The sequence below is a fragment of the Canis lupus genome, chromosome 18, assembly GCF_011100685.1.
Source record: "Canis lupus familiaris isolate Mischka breed German Shepherd chromosome 18, alternate assembly UU_Cfam_GSD_1.0, whole genome shotgun sequence".
Taxonomy (NCBI): Eukaryota; Metazoa; Chordata; class Mammalia; order Carnivora; family Canidae; genus Canis; species Canis lupus.
This window is the reverse complement of record NC_049239.1, coordinates 33,391,418-33,409,768: the sequence shown is the minus strand read 5'-3', so window position 1 is coordinate 33,409,768 and position 18,351 is coordinate 33,391,418. Positions and strand designations below refer to the sequence as shown.

General features: G+C 39.6%; 1 protein-coding gene and 1 long non-coding RNA gene across 6 annotated transcripts in view; one reads left to right on the top strand and one right to left on the bottom strand.

The window, feature by feature from the left end:
* Positions 1 to 81: 81 nt before the first annotated feature.
* Positions 82 to 18,351, bottom strand: part of LOC111090943 — a 52,337-nt gene continuing 34,067 nt past the window's right edge. The window contains exon 4 of one of the 2 annotated variants that reach the window (XR_005373374.1): positions 82 to 873. This is a non-coding gene — a long non-coding RNA (uncharacterized LOC111090943). Of the gene's footprint in view, positions 874 to 4,689; positions 4,835 to 18,351 lie in introns of those variants that run through there. The other variant, XR_005373373.1, reaches the window with a different exon arrangement.
* Positions 176 to 18,351, top strand: part of PDHX (pyruvate dehydrogenase complex component X) — a 64,513-nt gene continuing 46,337 nt past the window's right edge. The window contains exons 1-4 of one of the 4 annotated variants that reach the window (XM_038563037.1): positions 3,272 to 3,323; positions 4,678 to 4,856; positions 7,088 to 7,172; positions 15,389 to 15,469. In XM_038563037.1, coding sequence (XP_038418965.1) covers positions 3,287 to 3,323; positions 4,678 to 4,856; positions 7,088 to 7,172; positions 15,389 to 15,469 — 382 coding nt within the window. In that variant the 5' untranslated portion in view covers positions 3,272 to 3,286. Of the gene's footprint in view, positions 379 to 3,271; positions 3,464 to 4,677; positions 4,857 to 6,589; positions 6,628 to 7,087; positions 7,173 to 15,388; positions 15,470 to 18,351 lie in introns of those variants that run through there. The other 3 variants (XM_038563039.1, XM_038563040.1, XM_038563038.1) reach the window with 3 other exon arrangements.

Genomic DNA, 18,351 nt, shown 5'->3' with positions numbered 1-18,351 from the left:
ACGGCGGAAGGCGGGGCTCGGAGGGCCTCGCGGACCGGACATCCGGGCGGGGGGCGGGGCCAACGGGGTGGGGGCGGGACTAAGGGGGGCCTCGCGCCTCTGCAGGCACCGCCGGAGCCCGGGGGCGTGGCCAACATGACAGGGGGCGGGGCCTGGGAGGGCCTTGACGACTGGGCGATCAGGCTCCGCGGCGGGCAGCCCGCGACGCGGCCGGGAAGATGGCGGCCTCCTGGAGGCTGGGCTGTGACCCTCGGGGGCTGCGCTACCTCCTGGGCTTCGGCGGATGCCGGAGACTGGCGCTGGCGAGGGGCGCTTCTGGGTGGCCTCTCGGCCGCGGGGCCAGTTGGAGATGGCTTCACAGCACGCAGCGGCTGCGGGGTGAGTGGTCGGGGTCGCCCGTCTTCTGGGCAGCGGAGTAACGGGCCTGTGGGTCGGGGGCTCTTCGGTTCGGGGCCCAGCTGGGTGTGTGATGCCGGGGCCTCTTCTCGGGGACGGGGTCCGCGGGGCTTGGCCGCGGGGGAGCGGAGTCCGCCCCCGGGCCCCCGGTCGGAGGGCTTCTCGGTGACCTTGCCCCGGGGTGTGTGTGACCTGCGCCGCGCGGAGACGAAGCCCTAGGTGTGCTTTTCTTGTCGAGCCACTTCCCAGCCTCGCCTCCGGCCCCCCGAGAGCTGTCCCGCTGCCCGAGGTTGCTGGGGTTCGGAAGCCCCCGGGAGCCGCTCGTCGCGGTCCTCTGGGCCCGTTTCCATGGGGACGTCTTCCCTTCCAGGCCCCTCGGGTTGCCCCGGGCGACCACTCGCCGCCGACTTAATTTGCAGGTGCCCGCGGCGTCACCCGACAGGGGTCCGGAAGGATGCTTTAGGGAGAAGCGTGCGCCTGAAAGAGTGGAAATTTAGGAGGGGAAGTCATCATAGAAAATTGGCATTAAGTAACGACACGAACGCTATTAACAGAAGCCTTTTAGTATTTAACAGTATAGAATACCGGGCATCATCCTCATCCTCATTATTAGGCCATCATCGTCATTATTATTTTTTTATTTTTATTTTTATTTTCACATGTGGGCAGGGGATATGGCTGACATTTTTTGTGTCTGTGTGATGTATTACATGCCAACCATCCTGGCACTCCGCAGTACGAAAATTTTTTTTTTTTTTTATATATTTTATTTATTCATGAGAGACCCAGAGAGAGAGGCAGAGACACAGGCAGAGGAAGAAGCAGGCTCCATGCAGGGAGCCCCACGCAGGACTCGTTCCCGGGACCCCAGGATCACGCCCTGAGCTGAAGGCAAGACACTTTAACTGCTGAGCCACCCAGGCGTCCCCGCAGTACGAATTTTAATATAAAAAAAAAAAAATCAGGTGCACTAGGCATGCCTTACATACTGTGAGCTACCTGAGGCTCAGAAAATAGATAGATAGATAGATAGATAGATAGATAAATATCAGTTACACAGAGTCGCATGGTGAGATGGGTGCCCTGAGATTTTAAGATTTGGTAATGGGAGCAATTTATTTCAGTTTCTTCAGCTTAATTTTTCATTAAAAAATATCTCTTGGAGTAGTAGTACTTTGACCGTGTGTAGAATTCCCTGTTATTGCCTTTCCCCATTTTATTAAATATTGAGCTTTCCTCCAGCTCCCAGATACTTGGTCCCTGGTGGAGCTCAGCCATCGTCATTTTACAACCTTTGGAGAGTCTTGATGTTTTTGTGTTGGTGCCTGATGGGCTACCCCTTGAGACTCACCACCTTAGAAAATCATGAAACGGTAAAAGCTCAGTGTTGGGAATAATTTAGGAAGAGTATTTTTTTTTATTCAAATTTTTATTTAAATTCTAGATAGTTAACCTATAGTGTAATATTGGTTTCAGGAGCAGAATTCAGTGAATTGTCATTTACGTATAACACCCAGCACTCATCATAACAAGTGTCCTTCTTAATACCCATCATCCATTTACCCCATCTTCTACCCACCTCCCTCCATCAACCCTCAGTTTGTTCTCTAGAGTCTCTTATGGTTTGTTTCCCTCTCTTTTTTTTTTTTTTTCATTCCAATGTGTTCATCCATTCTGATTCTTAAATTCCACATATGAATGAAATCATACGGTATTTATCTTTATAGAACTGACTTAATTCACTTAGCATAATACACTCTAGCTCCACCCGCATAGTTGCAAATGGCAAGATTTCTTTTTAATGGCTGAGTAATAATATTCCATGACATATATACATATATATATAAAACATCTTTATCCATTTGTCAGGCAGTGGATATTTGGGCTCTTTCCATGCTTTGGCTATTGTTGATTATTGTTGTTGTAAACATGAGTATGCATGCGCCCCTTCAAATCTGCATTTTTGTATCCTTTGGGTAAATACATAGTAGTGCAATTGCTGAGTCAGGGTAGTTCTATTTTTTTGACTTTTTGAGGAATCTCCATACTGTTTTCCAGAGTGGCTACCCCAATTTGCATTAACAAGAGTGCTCTTAACCTTGTTTGTAAAACAGATTCTTTAGAGAATCTTTGAATGCCTTAGACCCTCTCTACAGAAAAAGGGACAGACAAAAAAGTGTATGCAGTTTCAGGGGTTTTCTTTAGAACCAGTTTAAAGGAAAATGGAAACTCACTTAGGCAATCCTCATTTGAAGCATCATGACATTTTACCTCCTTTCCTGCACACCATGAGCAGCATATCTAACTCCGCCCGAATGTCATCTGCTAGAGGGAGGACACCATCCCAGGGGAGCCGTCTTAGTTTCCTAGTTCCTCCTCTCATGTATAAGAATCCTGGTGATTACATTGGGCCCACCAGGATTCTTTTCCCCATCTCAACACCTATTCTTTAAGCAACCTATTTCCTTCTTCAACCTTAATTCCCCCTTGCCACGTAACATAACATATTTACAAGTTCTGGATGTTAGGATGTGGGACATCTTCAGGGGTGCTGAGCGGGGACGCAAGGGTATTATTTTCCCTACCTCAGTAGCTGTTGTTGGTGTCGAAACATCCTGTTTCGTTTTGTGGGTTTTTTTCCCTAATGTGAATCCAAGTTTGTTTCCTGACTTTTCACGTACAGGTTTTTGTTTTGCCATGGTGAATACATGTGGCAGTCCTTGAGCTACTTGAATTACATGGTGTTGGCTCATTTTTCTCTGAGCTTGGTAGAAATTGTAGTTTCATAAAATGAAGCAACTATTTGGTAATCCGTAGACTATATGAATTAAGTGCACTTACTGAAAAAATTCTACTTTCATCCATCCATCCAGGATCTTAAAGTCTGCCCATGGGAGTCACCCTTGGAGTTTTGGTTTCCTTAAATGGTGTGTATTGGCAGCATTTTCATAAACAATGACCTATGCCCTGTACTTAGCACCATCTGTGAATTAGGAAGTGGACCCTCATCAGCCACCGCACCACATCTGCCAGCATCATGATCTTATACTTCCCAGCCTCCAGAACTGTAAGAAATAAATGTTGTATAATTATAAGCCACCAAGTATTTTGTTACCGCATTCTGAAGGGACTAAGACACTGGGCAATGGGGTCACTAACTCAGAGCACGTGTTCACAAGAAAGGTATACCACTGAATAAAATTTGATCTTTTCTGGCAAGAAAGAAGTTGGGGGAGAGGGTTTGACTGTAACAAATGGTACTGACCACTAAGGATGTACCATGTACCCTTCCTTCTCAGCACTTTACATGACAGCTTGTTTAGTCCTCCCAGCCACCAAAGCTGTGCTCTGATGATAGAACATAGAACAATTTCAGCCCAGTGCTGCCTGACACCGAAGCCTGTTTCCTCAATCCCAGTCTACCTCAGTGTCTGTGGTGGCTGAGCCATAGCCATCAGCAGAACAGTGTCAGCATGGTGAAGCTTTGTTCACCATGTATATATTCTATGTGAACAGCTTTTTTTTTTTTTTTAATGAAATGAAACATTTTAGTAACATGCATTATGAAATAGTATTTCAGTGATAGTTGTGATAATCTGATAATTGTAAGTTTTTAAGAACAGTTTAAATTCTGAACTGTGTATAAAGGGTGGTGGAACCATTTAAGAGAGTTAGAGCATGTGTTAATGCCCTCCCATCTGTAAGTTTCTAATTGATATACAGTTGACCTTGGAACAACATGGGGGTTAGAGGCATTGACCATGTATAATTTTCTACTGTAGATCTGTGGATAATTTTTGACTGCCCGAAAACTTAAGTACCAGTAGCCTACTGTTGACCAGAAGCCTTACTGAAAACATAAAATTGATGAAGATATATTTTGTATGTTATGTGTATCATATACTGTATTCTTATATACCTAACTTTTTCTTAAATTTTTTGGTTAGGCTATGTGGTTTGTCTCTGAGTTTTTTCAAATTATTGCAAATCTACAAAAAATTTCCCAATATACTTATTTTTTAAAAACCTGCAATTAAGTGGATCTGCAGAGCTCAAACACGTGTTGTTTGTGGGCCACCTATATTTGTAAGTGTGCCTTGTTGTCTTGAGCTTCATTTCATTTGCCTTTTCAGCAAAATGTGTAAACCCCCAAACTTAGGCATGTGTTGATTTTTTTTTTTTTTTTTTTTTGCTAGACTCGAGTGGTGATTTCTTTTTGTCCTGTTCCAATATTGCAGAATAAATGGATTCAAGTAGAATTTTAATTTTATAATTTAATAGTGAGAAGACCGGTATTGGAAGCTGAAACCTCTTCTGTCGTGTTTGGTTTCTCACACTTAGAGGAAGTAGTTCTACACCATTGGCTACCGACAGTTCTGGCCAGCCTCCTTCCAGATGCACCATTGGATACTAAGTGTATGAAAGAATCAGCAAACTCCTTAAACAAAATGGAAGGAATGGTGATTTTATTTTATTTTATCTTTTACTTGGTAGGCAGTACATTTACTATAGCTAGTGATCTGCTCAATACTTTACTGCAATCAAGGGCTTTCTTGTATTACATGAAACATTTTACGGAAGAATTCAGGTTGGCATATTTATAATTCAGGAGAGCTTCTTTGGCAATCTCTAGTGCTGGTTTTTTTGGGGGCACCAATCTATTTGAAAACTGATAAAAGCTCTACCACTCTCTGAGAAGAATGTGTACATGCAAAATTTTCTATGTAGTTCCAGGAAACTCCTGGGTCTCCCTGTAATTTATCTATAAACACTGCCTAGTCTCCAGGCTATTTCCATAAACATTTCTGTCATTTCCTGTGGAAAATAGTGCTTCTTTGCAAGGATATTTACCATATCTGAGAACAAGAAATGTATGATTTTGTGTAGGGATTCCTATTATAAACAAATGGCTAGAAAATACATTTATATAAAGACAGTAATTTGAAAATCTGGATTTATACTATTTTGTCAAATGGACTGACCTCCCCTGTGGTTTGAAATTTTTCTCATTACTTAAGTGCTACCCTTCTGAGTCTTTCTGTAGGGCCTGGCAGAGAATAGATGGCAGTCAAAAAATGGGTAATTTGGGGAGAACTTACTGACAACTTTCTGTGAATTCAGGCTGTAGAGATGATGCTGTACTAAGGGGTATTTAGAGCAAGATGCTGTCCCCACTCCCAGGCATGAAGAGGCATGGGAAGGGAGCAGTCGCCAGAGCTAGAAAGGATGGAGCCTGTGGGCAGGACCTGTAGTGGAGGGGTATCCTTCAGTTAAAGGATCCAACAGCCAGGGTGACCCCACAGGGAGTGAGCTGGGGAAATAAATTCCCTGACCTCCCTCTCCTTTCTCCCATCTCCTGCTTATGCTGCCCATTGGCTAAACCCAGGTGGAAGCCTGAGCACAAGCAAGCCTGTTGATGAAGTACACACAGTGGTATCAGGAAAGCTGACAAGTAGTTCTAGAACGGCAAATGGGAGATCTTTTCCCTACCCTCCTGACTCACACCTTTCAGTCATTGTACTTTATACTTCAGGTGAGTGCTGAAGCAACCAAGTACTGTATTGTTTATAAATATGATGGTTCTTATGCTGAGATGGGGGAAAAGAGAGAGTATAATTTTTTATTCTTGGAAGAAGCAAGTGTAGTTTCCCTGGATTGTGGCCCAAGGCTAGTAGTGCTGTGCCCAAGAGTAAGCACAGGGTCTAAATAACTGACCTGGTGTTTAATGGGATTTTTCTGTATGCATTTGAGAATCAAGTCTACATAGTTTATAAGGCTCTTTGGGCACTTTTGATAGGAAGAAAGATTTTCTTTTTGGAGCTGTGGCATCTCATTTTGTTTTTTGTTATTTCACGTGTGCTCATTAGAGTCATCCCTGACTCCTGACTTTCATATGGTGCATCCAGTCTATCAGAAATTCCTGTTGGTTTTACTTTTTAAATGTAATGTGACCACTCCTCACCAACTCGCCTGGTCCAAGCTACCACAACCTCTATTCTAGATTATTGCAGGAGTGTCCCAGTACGGATCTTACAGATCTCTACCATCATCACCCTTGGCCCAGTACAGACTGTTCCCTGTACAGCTTTGAGTGCTGCTGCCTTTTTTTTTTTTTTTAAGTAGGATCCATGCCCAGTGTGGAGCCCAACACAAGGCTTGAACCCAGCACCCTGAGATCAAAACCTGAGCTGCGATCAAGAGTCGGACACTGAACCAACTGAGCCATCCAGAGTACTTTTTTAAATTATAAATCAGATCATGTCAGTTCTCTGCTAAAAACCCTCCAGGACTTCTCCGTAAACTCAGAATGAGATCTGAAGTCCTGACTGTAGTTTACAAGGCCCCATATGACAGGAACCCTCCACTCCCCCAGCCTCAGCTCTGACCTCACAACACTTGTCCTCACTTGCTGACTCTACTCCCATATGCTGGCTTCCTCCGTGTTTGAGACATACCAGGCATACTCTGCTCATTCTTTGTGCTTGCTTTTTTCCTCTGTTTAGAAAGCTCTTCTGTCAGATCCAGGGATGGCATTCTCCATTCAGCTCTGCTCACTTTATTAAAGGAGGCCTCCTCTGGTTAACTGATAAAATAGTTCTTCCACTATCACTGTGTCCTCTTACCTGCCTTTCTTTTCTTACTCCTTACTACTGCCAGACATGTCATATTTATTTTCTGTTTCCCCTCTTAGAATGTCAACTCCATGAAGGAAGGGGTTTTGCCTGTTTTTATTCACTTTTGCTATCTCCAACCTCTGGAAGAACACCCAACACCTGGTAGGCGCTGAATAAGTATTTGTTGAATAAATGAACAAACCGATCTCCTTGTCTTTCTCCTTCTCTACTTCACTCCTGTGTCATGAAATGATCTTCCAGAAATGTCTCTCATTTCTCTCTACCACTGCTAGAAGTAAAGCCTAACATTTGGAAGATCTAATGGAAGATCCTAGGTGCCTTTTCAATCTCTCAAATAGTCTAAGTGGATAGAGAAGAATAGGTAACAAAGTCATGGGTAGCTTCACTTTGTACTTAAAATCCTTTATTTCAATTCTTCTGTGAAGCTTATAGTTGCGACTGTCTCAAAGCATGTGCAGTTTTTTTTTTTTCCTGTAAATTATAAATTTGTGAACATTAGTTGTTTATACAGAAATGCAAGCAAGTTCTGTTTTTAATTGTGGTCACTTCTCTTGCTCAAAAAATTTTTTGTGGGGGATCCCTGGGTGGCACAGCAGGGATCCCTGGGTGGCTCAGCAGTTTGGCGCCTGCCTTTGGCCCAGAGCGCGATCCTGGAGACCCGGGATCGAATCCCACGTTGGGCTCCCTGCATGGAGCCTACTTCTCCCTCTGCCTGTGTCTCTGCCTCTCTGTCTCTCTCTGTGTGACTATCATGAAGAAATAAATAAAATCTTAACAAAAAAAAAAAAAATTTTTTTGTGGCTTTCCATTGCTGTTTAAACAGCATCAAACCCATTAATGAGGTATTAAGGTTAAGTACTGTACAGTACTGTAAGGTACTATAGACTACTATAAGGTAGTAGTCCCAACATATTTTTTAATTTACCTGCTCACTTTTCATTTGCATTATATTTTACTCTCCAGCTAAACTGAACTATAATTCTCACCTTCTTTGCAAATGATGTTCCCCTCATCTGGAATATCTGCTCATTCCCTCACCTTGTTCTCTTTGCCTAGCACAAATTTTTAAAATTATTGTGGCAAAATATACATAAAATTCATGATTTTAATTATTTTTATACATTCAGTTCCATAGCATTAAATACATTTACATTGCTGTGCAACCATCATCACCATCTACCTGTAGAACTTTTTCACCACCCAAACTGAAACTCCGTATCCCCTAATACATCCCCTTTCCCCCTCTCTCCCCAGCCCCAGGTGACCACCATTCTACTTTCTGTCACTATGGAACTTGCATATCCTGAGTACTTCCTATGGGTAGAATCCTGTAACATTGGTCTTTTTGTGTTTAGCTTATTTCACTAGGGTTCCTCCGTTTTGTTGCAGGTATTTGAATTTCATTCCTTTTTAAGGTGGAATCATGTTTCATTGAATGTATCTACCACATTTTGTTAATCCATTCATCTGTTGTTGGACATTTGGGTTGCTTCTACCTTTTGGCTGTGACAAATAATGCCTCTGTGAACATGGGTGTACAAATATCTGTTCAAGTTCCTGCTTTCAGTTCTTTTGGGTATATACCCAGACATGGGAGGCCTGGATAAAATGGTAATGGCATGTTTCATTCACGGAGGAATCATTGTTTTCCATAGCAGCTGTACCATTTCACTTTCCCCACCAACAACGTGCAAGGTTTCTAATTTCTCCACATCTTGCCAACACTTGTTTTCTGTTTTTTTTGATGATAGCCCTTCTAATGCGTATGAAGTGATACTAGCACAGATTTTTTTTTTCCTTTCTTGATCAGCTAGTATTCAGCTCTCAATCCTCTGCAGTGTTCCTAGGGCATTTCTGTCTACTACCCTCTAGTACATGTGTGTATATCTTGACTGACCCTTTAAACCATAATCCTTTTGAGGTCAAGATTCCGGCCTCCTATTGGTCTGGGGCTAGGATAACAGGAGCTCAGACCTAATTGGCTCCTCAGCTTTGGTAGAGAATGTTCTGACAGCACCGCTGAAGGTACATTTGCTGATGATTTTAATGAGAGTTTGGCTTTCAGATGTGTACTACAGTTAAAGCAGATCAAGACTTAGAGCAGCTGTGAGAATGAGGCGGGATTAGGTAAAGGAGAGAGTAGAGTAGAAAGGAAACCTTCACCTTTAGGCGGGGGATTTGAAAGGAACTGATTCAGTCTTCCATTACTTGAGGAAGGAGTTGTAAAGCGGGATATTATGATCCATCTAGCCAACTCTGGGTATCTGCAGAGTCCACCCGCTTCACCTTTTCTGTGCCACCTGTCAGTAACAAATAGCTAATGTTTTGAGACTGACTGACTTTTTGTTACAATGTACATTGTAAGAAATAAAAGAAATAAAAAGCACTTATATAATATCACCAACCAGAGAACCACTTTTGCCATTTTGGAGGATATCCTTTCAGTCTTTGTGTGTGTACAAGCTAAGCAGGTAGGAAATGGATTATGCCATATATACTGTTTGTGGGCTACGTTTTACCATGGTAGGAGCTGTAAATGCTATTTTTACAAACTATTATTAGCCATGTATTTTCTGCAGTCCTTTGACATTTTAATTTATTCTTATGCTGGTACTACACCAAAATCACTGTTTGAATAAAGAAGACATGTGACAAGCACTCATTTTTTAAAAAATTTGCTTTAGCCACCTTTATTCAAAGATCAGTGTTAATACTATTTTTGGGCCCTGGTGATGATTTTTAAATTACTTGTACTTCATTGTGCTTTATTTCCTCCAGCCTGCAGATGGCAGGATTGTTTTATTTTTGACAGATATTTTAAAGATTAGTTATATTTAATGAGTTCTGGCATTGGAAAGAAAGGTGATTGAATGAGTAGCATCTCTCCCTATTAGTGAAGAAGCAAATTAATGTGAAGAATAGAGAGGCACACTAAGAAAATATTGTATAATTTACTTCTTCACTTGGTCTGTCCAGAATTTTTTGTGTATTTGAGTAATAGTCGTATAAATGGACTAGAGAGCCTGATGCTCAAGTGGTGTCACATGTAAACTGATGAATTTCCTTTATTTTAGTCACAGTGATAGAACTAGATCTGCTTCATATTAACCATAAAGCAGTCTGTTCTGCTTTTGTATTTTAAGAGTTTGCTTATGTTGATTTTTTTTTTTTTAATCTGGAGATCTTTTAGAATTGATGTATATATAGATCATCAATTTAAAGCTTTGGTATAATTGATTTTACTGAAGTATGAGTGTTTTATTCATAGGATAAAAGTTCTTTTGGGGACAAGAAGTAGAATTAGATTAATATATTTGAAGTTGAAGACAGAAGTATTCTGCAGAAAGATTAAAAGAGCAGATTTGGAGAAATGTAGAAATTGCTTTGAGAAACAGAAAATTCAATGACTGGTAGATAGCTTGTGTGCGTGATAGTACAAGGAGAGCAGCAATACACAAAGCAAAAAATGTTAATTGTGTCATTCTGTTGAAGAACGAAAAAGATTAGGACAGTTTTAGTGACTTTTGAGACTCTACTTTTAAAAATCATTGTTTTATTTTTTTTTTTTTATTTTTTTTTTTTTTTAATTTTTATTTATTTATGATAGCCACACAGAGAGAGAGAGAGGCAGAGACACAGGCAGAGGGAGAAGCAGGCTCCATGCACCGGGAGCCCGATGTGGGATTCGATCCCGGGTCTCCAGGATCGCGCCCTGGGCCAAAGGCAGGCGCTAAACCGCTGCGCCACCCAGGGATCCCAAATCATTGTTTTAAATATAAACTGGAAATGTACATTGCTGTAGTCATCTTAAAATTTTTAAAACACATTTTTAACTATAGAATGGCAGACTTTGTAAGCCATTAGCTATGAATTTGTTAGTTTCATAGAAAGGAATAAAAGACTAACACTAAAATGACTACCAAAGAGGTAAATTCTCACTAAAATTGGAGTGTATTTTTGAGTATTAATTGAAATAACTGGTATGATTCGTGAAGAATAAAGCACATTTCCTTTATTCTTATTCATAGTTGTCCTCAGTTATTAGTAGGAAATATAATTGGTGCTCATTTCAAGGCTGCCTCAGTTTGACAGGAGGAAGATAGTAGGACGCACTACTTACTGGAATGAAAAGGGAAGTTATATTTAATTTCTAACGAAATAAAAAATACCAAGTGTAGGCCAAAGTTCCAAGAAGTCTAGAAAAAAGCCCATACTATCTGAATAGAATTGACAACAGCTATAAGGGGGAGATATTAATTTTGTTCAGCCTGTCACTCAAAGCTGATTTGATTGCATGCTTGCTTTCCCACTAGAAAAATATATTTGGAAAATATATGTATACTCTTCCAGTCAAAAGAGAATATACTAGAATGCAACATGTACCATTATTATTAGTAAACTAATGTTTATGTTTTGAAGTGGTTTTCTGGCATGAAAATCTGAGGGTAGATTGGCTAGATTAATCAGAAACTACATTGCACATTTTACTTTCTATAGTAAGCTAGTGTAATCAGTCAAGAGATAGTACCAAATTAGAGAGATGTCCAAAATGTCTTTCTTTGGTTTTTGTCACCTTCATTTCAGAGTAAGGATAGTGATCTATTACAGAATTTTTATATTTTATTGTCATTATTCAGAGAAGCAATTTCAATTCATCCTTGAAGGGTGGCTGTATGAGGAATGATTATGTTCTTTTTATTTTTAAAATATGAAAATTTTTGAGTTCTTGATGTGGTAATTTGGAAAATAATCCTTAATAAATACAGAAGTTTCATAATGTAGTCCTTAATGTCAGGAATAATGGAAAAGTGAAGGTCTCAGAGGTGAGAGACTATAATAGAGATAGAATCATAAAATAAATATGAATTGTATCATGGCAACTGGAACCAAGGTATAAAAATACTGAAACGAGATTTTGTTTTCAAAGACTTGATTTAGTGTTTGTCATAGATTGGAATCTGGACATAAAATCATTGAAGTTCATTTATTTTGTTGCTTTAAAGTAGAACTCTATTTGATATAAATTTCATATGTGTGTGATTATGAAATATTCTATCTCATAACACCAGCCTTGAACTTTTTGATGCAAAGAATATAGTGGGCCTTTTTTTGAAGCTGTGTTTTTCAAAAAAGGTTGACTTCTTATCATGGTGCTAGAAGAAGGTAATTTTTTTGTTTGCTTTTTTTTTCAACTCCATTTGTCAGTATGAGCTTAAAAAAATTAAGTGTGGAGGCTTGGACTTGCTGAATCTTTTGAAGGTAAATGTTTTTGTTTTTTTTTTTTTTTTTTTTGATGAAGGTAAATGTTTTTATTTTCTACATCAAGCCATGAGAAAATGAAAGAGGCATATAATGTAGAGGATAAGAAAGCTCATTTTATTATTTCTAAGTGGGGTTAGTTTATCAGGCTTTGAGAACTTTTTAAGAATTCTTGTAATTAAGCAAAGGCTTGTTATGGTTCAGATTTGGAGATGCATCACTAATGTTAAGTTTGCCTGTGTGTGTTGTGTTTTCCTAAAATGCACATCCCTGAATTCTAATTCACTTAGGAATCTTGCACTATGGATGGCACTGCACCAAGGTCTTGCATAGTAGTTTGCATTCTTTTCTACTCATTCAGGATTTAATGTGCCTATTTTAGTCCATGAGGATTTATTTTACTGAAGAAAAAAATGCGAAGATGTTTTTAAGCCATACTACAGTCATGGTTTGAATTTCAACTAGGTGTAGCTGGGAAATTAAATGAAACTGTTGAGAAAGTGTTTTTTTTTTTTTTTTTTTTTAAGATTTTATTTATTCATGAGAGACTAGAGAGAAGCAGGCTTCTCGCAGGGAGCCCAACGTGGGTCTCGATCCTAGGATCCCAGGATACTCCCTGAGCTGAAGGCAGACGCTCAACCGCTGAGCCACCCAGGCGTCCCGAGAAAGTTTTTGAGAGACATAAAGCACAGGAGTTGATGGCCGATGTTCACCAGTCTCTTCTGTGATAACTGTGTTTTAACAATAAATCAGATTTTAATATTAAATATGGCTTATTGATAATACGTTAATTATTAATAGATAATAATTAAAGATTTATCAGGAATTAGGAAAGTCACTGTGGCTGTTTTTCCTCCCTTATTTTCAAGATATTATGCACCTAATGAGTACCTGCTTTCCTCTACATACAAAATATTCATTGTCAGTAGTAAAAGTGGTTTCTTAATACAAGAATTTTTGTGAGCACAAGGTAGGGAAAGTGTTTGTTGGGACATTTGAAGATATGTTCAGATGGACTTGAGATACTGGATTTGCTGTGTTTGAATTTCTGGGTGTGTTGACTATGAATAACCAGTGATTAATTGATGATCCATATTTGTAAGGGTCCATATTTGTAAGGATCATAAATTAATGGTGAGAAGTAGTGCAGTGTGTAGAGTATAGCCTTGAGAGCTAGGCAAGAAGAATTCAAAGCCCTTAATTGGTGGCTTGTACTTGTCTCATTGACGAAATAGATGTGTTGACTTAGAATTTGGTTTGGACTCCACCGATTTTGGGGTATTAGGAGTGATAATTCTACTTTTCTGTCCTTAGAGTTTGATATTCATTGAGAGAGAGGCAGAAAAGTCAGATGGAGCTCAAAGTCACAGTTCAGTGTGATGGTTTTGTTGGATTAGAGGATGTGACGAAGATCTGTGGCCTTTTACAGTTGGGCTTCCCAGTATAATCCCATTTTTAGAGTTTGAGCTTCTGTTGAGGACAGTTTATGTATAGAAAGCAAACACACATAGCTGAATTGCTTCCTCACACCAGGTGGGCCCTGATGGCAGGAACAGAGGTAGGCCTGTTGTCTTCCTTTGAAAGGCAGGTCCCCTTATGCCTTGGGCATGGAAGAGCTGAAAGGAAAGTGCAAGTTCCTTAAGGGGGGCAATTTTTTTTTTTTTTTTTTTAAAGACTGTATTTATTTACTTGACGAGAGAGAGCAAGCTAGAGAAAGAGCATGTGTGTGGTGGTGGGGGTCAGAGGCAGAGGGAGAAGCAGACTCCCTGCTGAGCAGGGATCCCAGGACCCTGGGATCATGACCTGAGCTGAAGGCAGACCCTTAACCAACTGAGCTGCCCAGGCACCCCAAGGCAGGCAGTTCTTAAGAGAAAATGAGAAGAAGACTTCTCATTTCAGGTTTGTGTGTGTGGTGGAGAGAGGATAGAAGCTTTTCTCCAAATGTTTCGGAGATGGAACTCCTTTTACCATGAAGCCATTGGAACTCTCTGCTTGAAGTTACTGTAAATTAGTTTAGTTTCCCAAAGGAAATATTGAACCTCCTCTAACATTAGTGGTCAGTTCCCTTGCTTTTAACCCTAAAATGTCAGTGGGAAAAAAAGAACCCCTATCCTGTGCTCTTGCACATTTGAAATATATTAGATGTACTATATAGTGTTTTGCTTTTTTTGGGTCAGAGAGTTGAATAATCTGAGGAGAGAATAAATAGGTTCTGTGGAAGGTTTCAGGGACTGTAATTTTTTACTGTGACTACTGCAAGGAGCTGGTATATGCTATTAATTGCTTTATTAGTATAAATGTTATATGAGTTATGAGTTATACCAGTTATGTGCTCTTGGAGTATGGTCCTGGACACTGGACAACTAACTGTTGGGAAAGCACATCTGGACAAATATCTAGAGTGTGCTTTTTTTTTTTTTTTTTTTTTGATATCTAGGGAGAAAGTAGCTGTGTTTCACTGAGGGGTCACCCTGGTTTGAGTCTACCTTTTTGGATTCCAGTTGAAATGTTGTATGGAACACAATCTGAGATTAATTTAACCATGCAGGTTTGCTTGCCTGGTCCTGTTCAACAAGGCAAATCTTTCACACTTAAGGCAAGAACCTTTGCTACTTGGATAGTGTAATAGTAGAGGAAAATAAAAGATACAATCAATTTCTTAAAGTCTAATCTTGATTACTTTGTTGTAGGTTATCAGAACCCTAGTTGTTTTTCTTTTTTTCTTATTTGTCTTTTCCTTTGTTCCTTGTAAATATTTTTTTGCAGTGACAACCGTGAAGGAGAAGGAGGTAAAACATAAATCATTTTTTTTTTTTAATCTTACAAGCATCTGGCTTGAAAATACATGTAGAGGATTGGGGAACTATGAAAAAGAAATTGAAAGTATTCCAAAAAGAGTTTTAATCTTTTTAAAAAAATGAGAATTTTACATTTCCTTACTATTTACTGGATGCTTAGTTTGACCACTTGAGTCTTTTAGATTTTGAAATATTTTCTTTCTCAAACTGAATTTGATGTTAATGTATTTGAACTTTTTATTGATGCCTCATGAGGTACATTCTTTTTTTGTGGCTAATCTTACTTTTCTTCATTTTCAGCTGATCCCATTAAGATACTGATGCCATCACTGTCTCCTACGATGGAAGAAGGAAACATTGTAAAATGGCTGAAAAAGGAAGGTGAGTGGGTACATTACTAACACCTTGTGTTACTTCATAGTTTTGGATTCTTTTCCAATCAGGTGTATTGCACAACACGATACAAATCATATCCTCCACTAAGTTTGTTTAAATAAACTTTCCCCATGGTAATACATAATGTAGCAAAGGTTTTCTGGGTTTAGCCTCTGTCTTTTCACAAGCAGAGAATGGTAAAATATTTTGAGACATTTGTTTTAAGTTTTTATACTTAGCTTTTAGTTTCAACATCATAAACTTGTTGATCCCCTTAAGTTCACTGTGGCTTTATGATGATGCTATCTATATATGTGTGTGTGTTTCCTGAAGCAAAGCAAGTTGATTATAAATTTTATTGACAAGAACAAATAAGTAAGCATAATAAAACTTTCAAAAGAAGAGCAGTAGACAAGGATTCTAGCACAACTCGATAGTAAAATGTATTATATTTCTATCATACAGAGGGGCAGAGGAACAATTCATGTGAAGGCATCTGAAGAAGGAGGCTTTATATTTCTCGTGGCTGCTTTTTTCCCTTTTTTTCCCCACCTCTGGTCATTGCCAAATGTGTCAGAGTAACCTTCTCCCATGCAGGTATTGACTGGGGGTAGCTTTTTCAGCACTCGATACAACCATCTTTCCCTGTGCTTTACTCATTGTGCAACATGTTAAACTTTTGTGGAAGAAAGAGGATGAATCTCTAGTCCCTGTTAGAGATTGTTAGATATACAGAAAAATGGAGCAGATGGTTCCCTGTAGTCATTATTATGCTTCAGCTTAAGAAGTGGTGAACCAGGTGTTAAAAACAGAATGAGGGGAGCCTATGGATGACATGGCTTAGGATGCCATGTCTGATTCCAGAGAGTAGCCCTAGTAAGGACTTGTATGTGACTCATCAGGCACAGAGGTCATCCAGACAAATGCTGCTATTGAGTGGTCCAGTTCAGTGCTTTGTAAAATAACATTGAATGAGTTTAGGTAGTGGGCAAGAATTCAGAGTCTAACAGTTATGCTGTGATTCCAGGAGAGAGAGCCATTCATGGTATCACTTTTCCCAGTGATGACAAAGTATGGGGACTGGGAAGAAGACTACAGATATTTACTTCTGAACTGTAGCTAAATGAACTTGAGAGTTTAGGAGAAGGCCTCAGTTCTTTGAGGGAGACTGGGATGCTAGGAAAGGCAGCAAGGTAGATTATAAAATGGACCTCACAGCAGGAGCTTGGGACCATGGATTAGACCAGCATGGAGGTTAGGAGGTATGATACACTGAGGCTATCCAGATGACTGTGACTGGCTCTTGCTGTGCAAGGTATCACGTCTGGTTGGAAGCATTACTTAATTTTGTTCCTCAGGGAATATAGCTTGGTATGTCTTTCTCTTTCATGACTAGCATAGTAATTGGAACACACCTGGCAACATAAGTGGTTGATCAGTAAATTTGTTGGCAAGGGAAGAGTAAGCCAAAAGCAAGAAATGTGACGGATGAGATACTATTTGACCTGGTCCTTGTAGAATACATGGATTTTGTTTGTTTGTTTATTTGTTTTTTAAAAAGTGAGAAAAGACACTTTGAATAATGTATACAATTTGGCAAAATCTTGGAAGTGAGATGTTATGACATATATTTTGGCAATAGTAGGTAGTTCGGGCTGGATTAAGGCATAGTATGTATGTGATGTCAGATAGATTATAGGAAGGATCTCAAATACCATTTGTTAGTTTATCAGTCTGTAAGGGTCCTTATCCTAAAGCCAAGGTGTATCCACACTCATGATTATTTTATAGGAGGTGATTTCTGTGTGCTTTCTTGAGTCTTGTTAGATTACACGGAATGGAGCAGGCCCTAATGGCACTCTGATATCAAGAGCAAACTATAGATGATTTAAGTAGTCCCTTTTGCTCATTCACAATTCCCTGAGGACTTTGGGTCAGTATGACCATCGAAGGAATGAGGTAAGGCTTCTGCTCACTACTGGATAGAAAATTATAAAACAGATTTCTTAATGGTAAGTAATGCTTAAATACAAAAAAAGGGGAATCATCAAATGCTAGTAGCATCCACAGTGATGAGTGGGAGTTGGAGCCAGGTGCTCCACTGGTCCTGAGATAGAAGAAGAATAAATGAAATTAGGACCAGGATTTTTTGGGGGCAGCGGGGGGGTGGGGGGGGAGGGATAAAAAGAATTAGGTTTAGGCTTGGATGTGGTAAATTTGAGATGTTTATTAGACATTGAAGTGAAGGTGTTGAATAGACAATTGGTTTTGGATTTGAAGTTCATGAGTGAAGTCTGACTCGGAGATAGAAATTTGAGAGTCATCAGCTTATGGATGGAATTTAATGCTATATGATAACAAGCAGATTCATTTGTTTGATTTAGGATCTGTATGGAATAAGAATGCCTACTTCCTTGAAAGTTTGCTCTCATAGGCCTGTCCTCATGAGGCTTTCAGGTTCACATTTAGAATACTTGCATTTTCTGGGAACCCAGAGCAGGGGTAAAGTGGTTCTGGGCTGATAATCTTCCTGAGTTACCTGGCAAAGGCCATTATTATGGAAGGACACAGCCTCCAGTCCAAGCCATACAAGATTCCCAGATAAAGTCCCACTTACAAAGAGTTCACAATATCAAATTTAATAACATACATGATAGTCTTTTAGGAGCAAAAATCATGAAGCATATAACAAGCAGCAAGACTAAACCTACTAGAACTTCAGTTAATTGGAATTATTAGATACATGAAAATATATGTTTAAAATGACTAAACATGTAAGACAAGGAATGGAAAATCTGAAAAGAGACAGATATTCTCCAGAGAGTCTAGGCAGATTTGAAAAGGACAAACAGAACTTCTAAGAATGAAAAATACTGTCTTTAAAACTA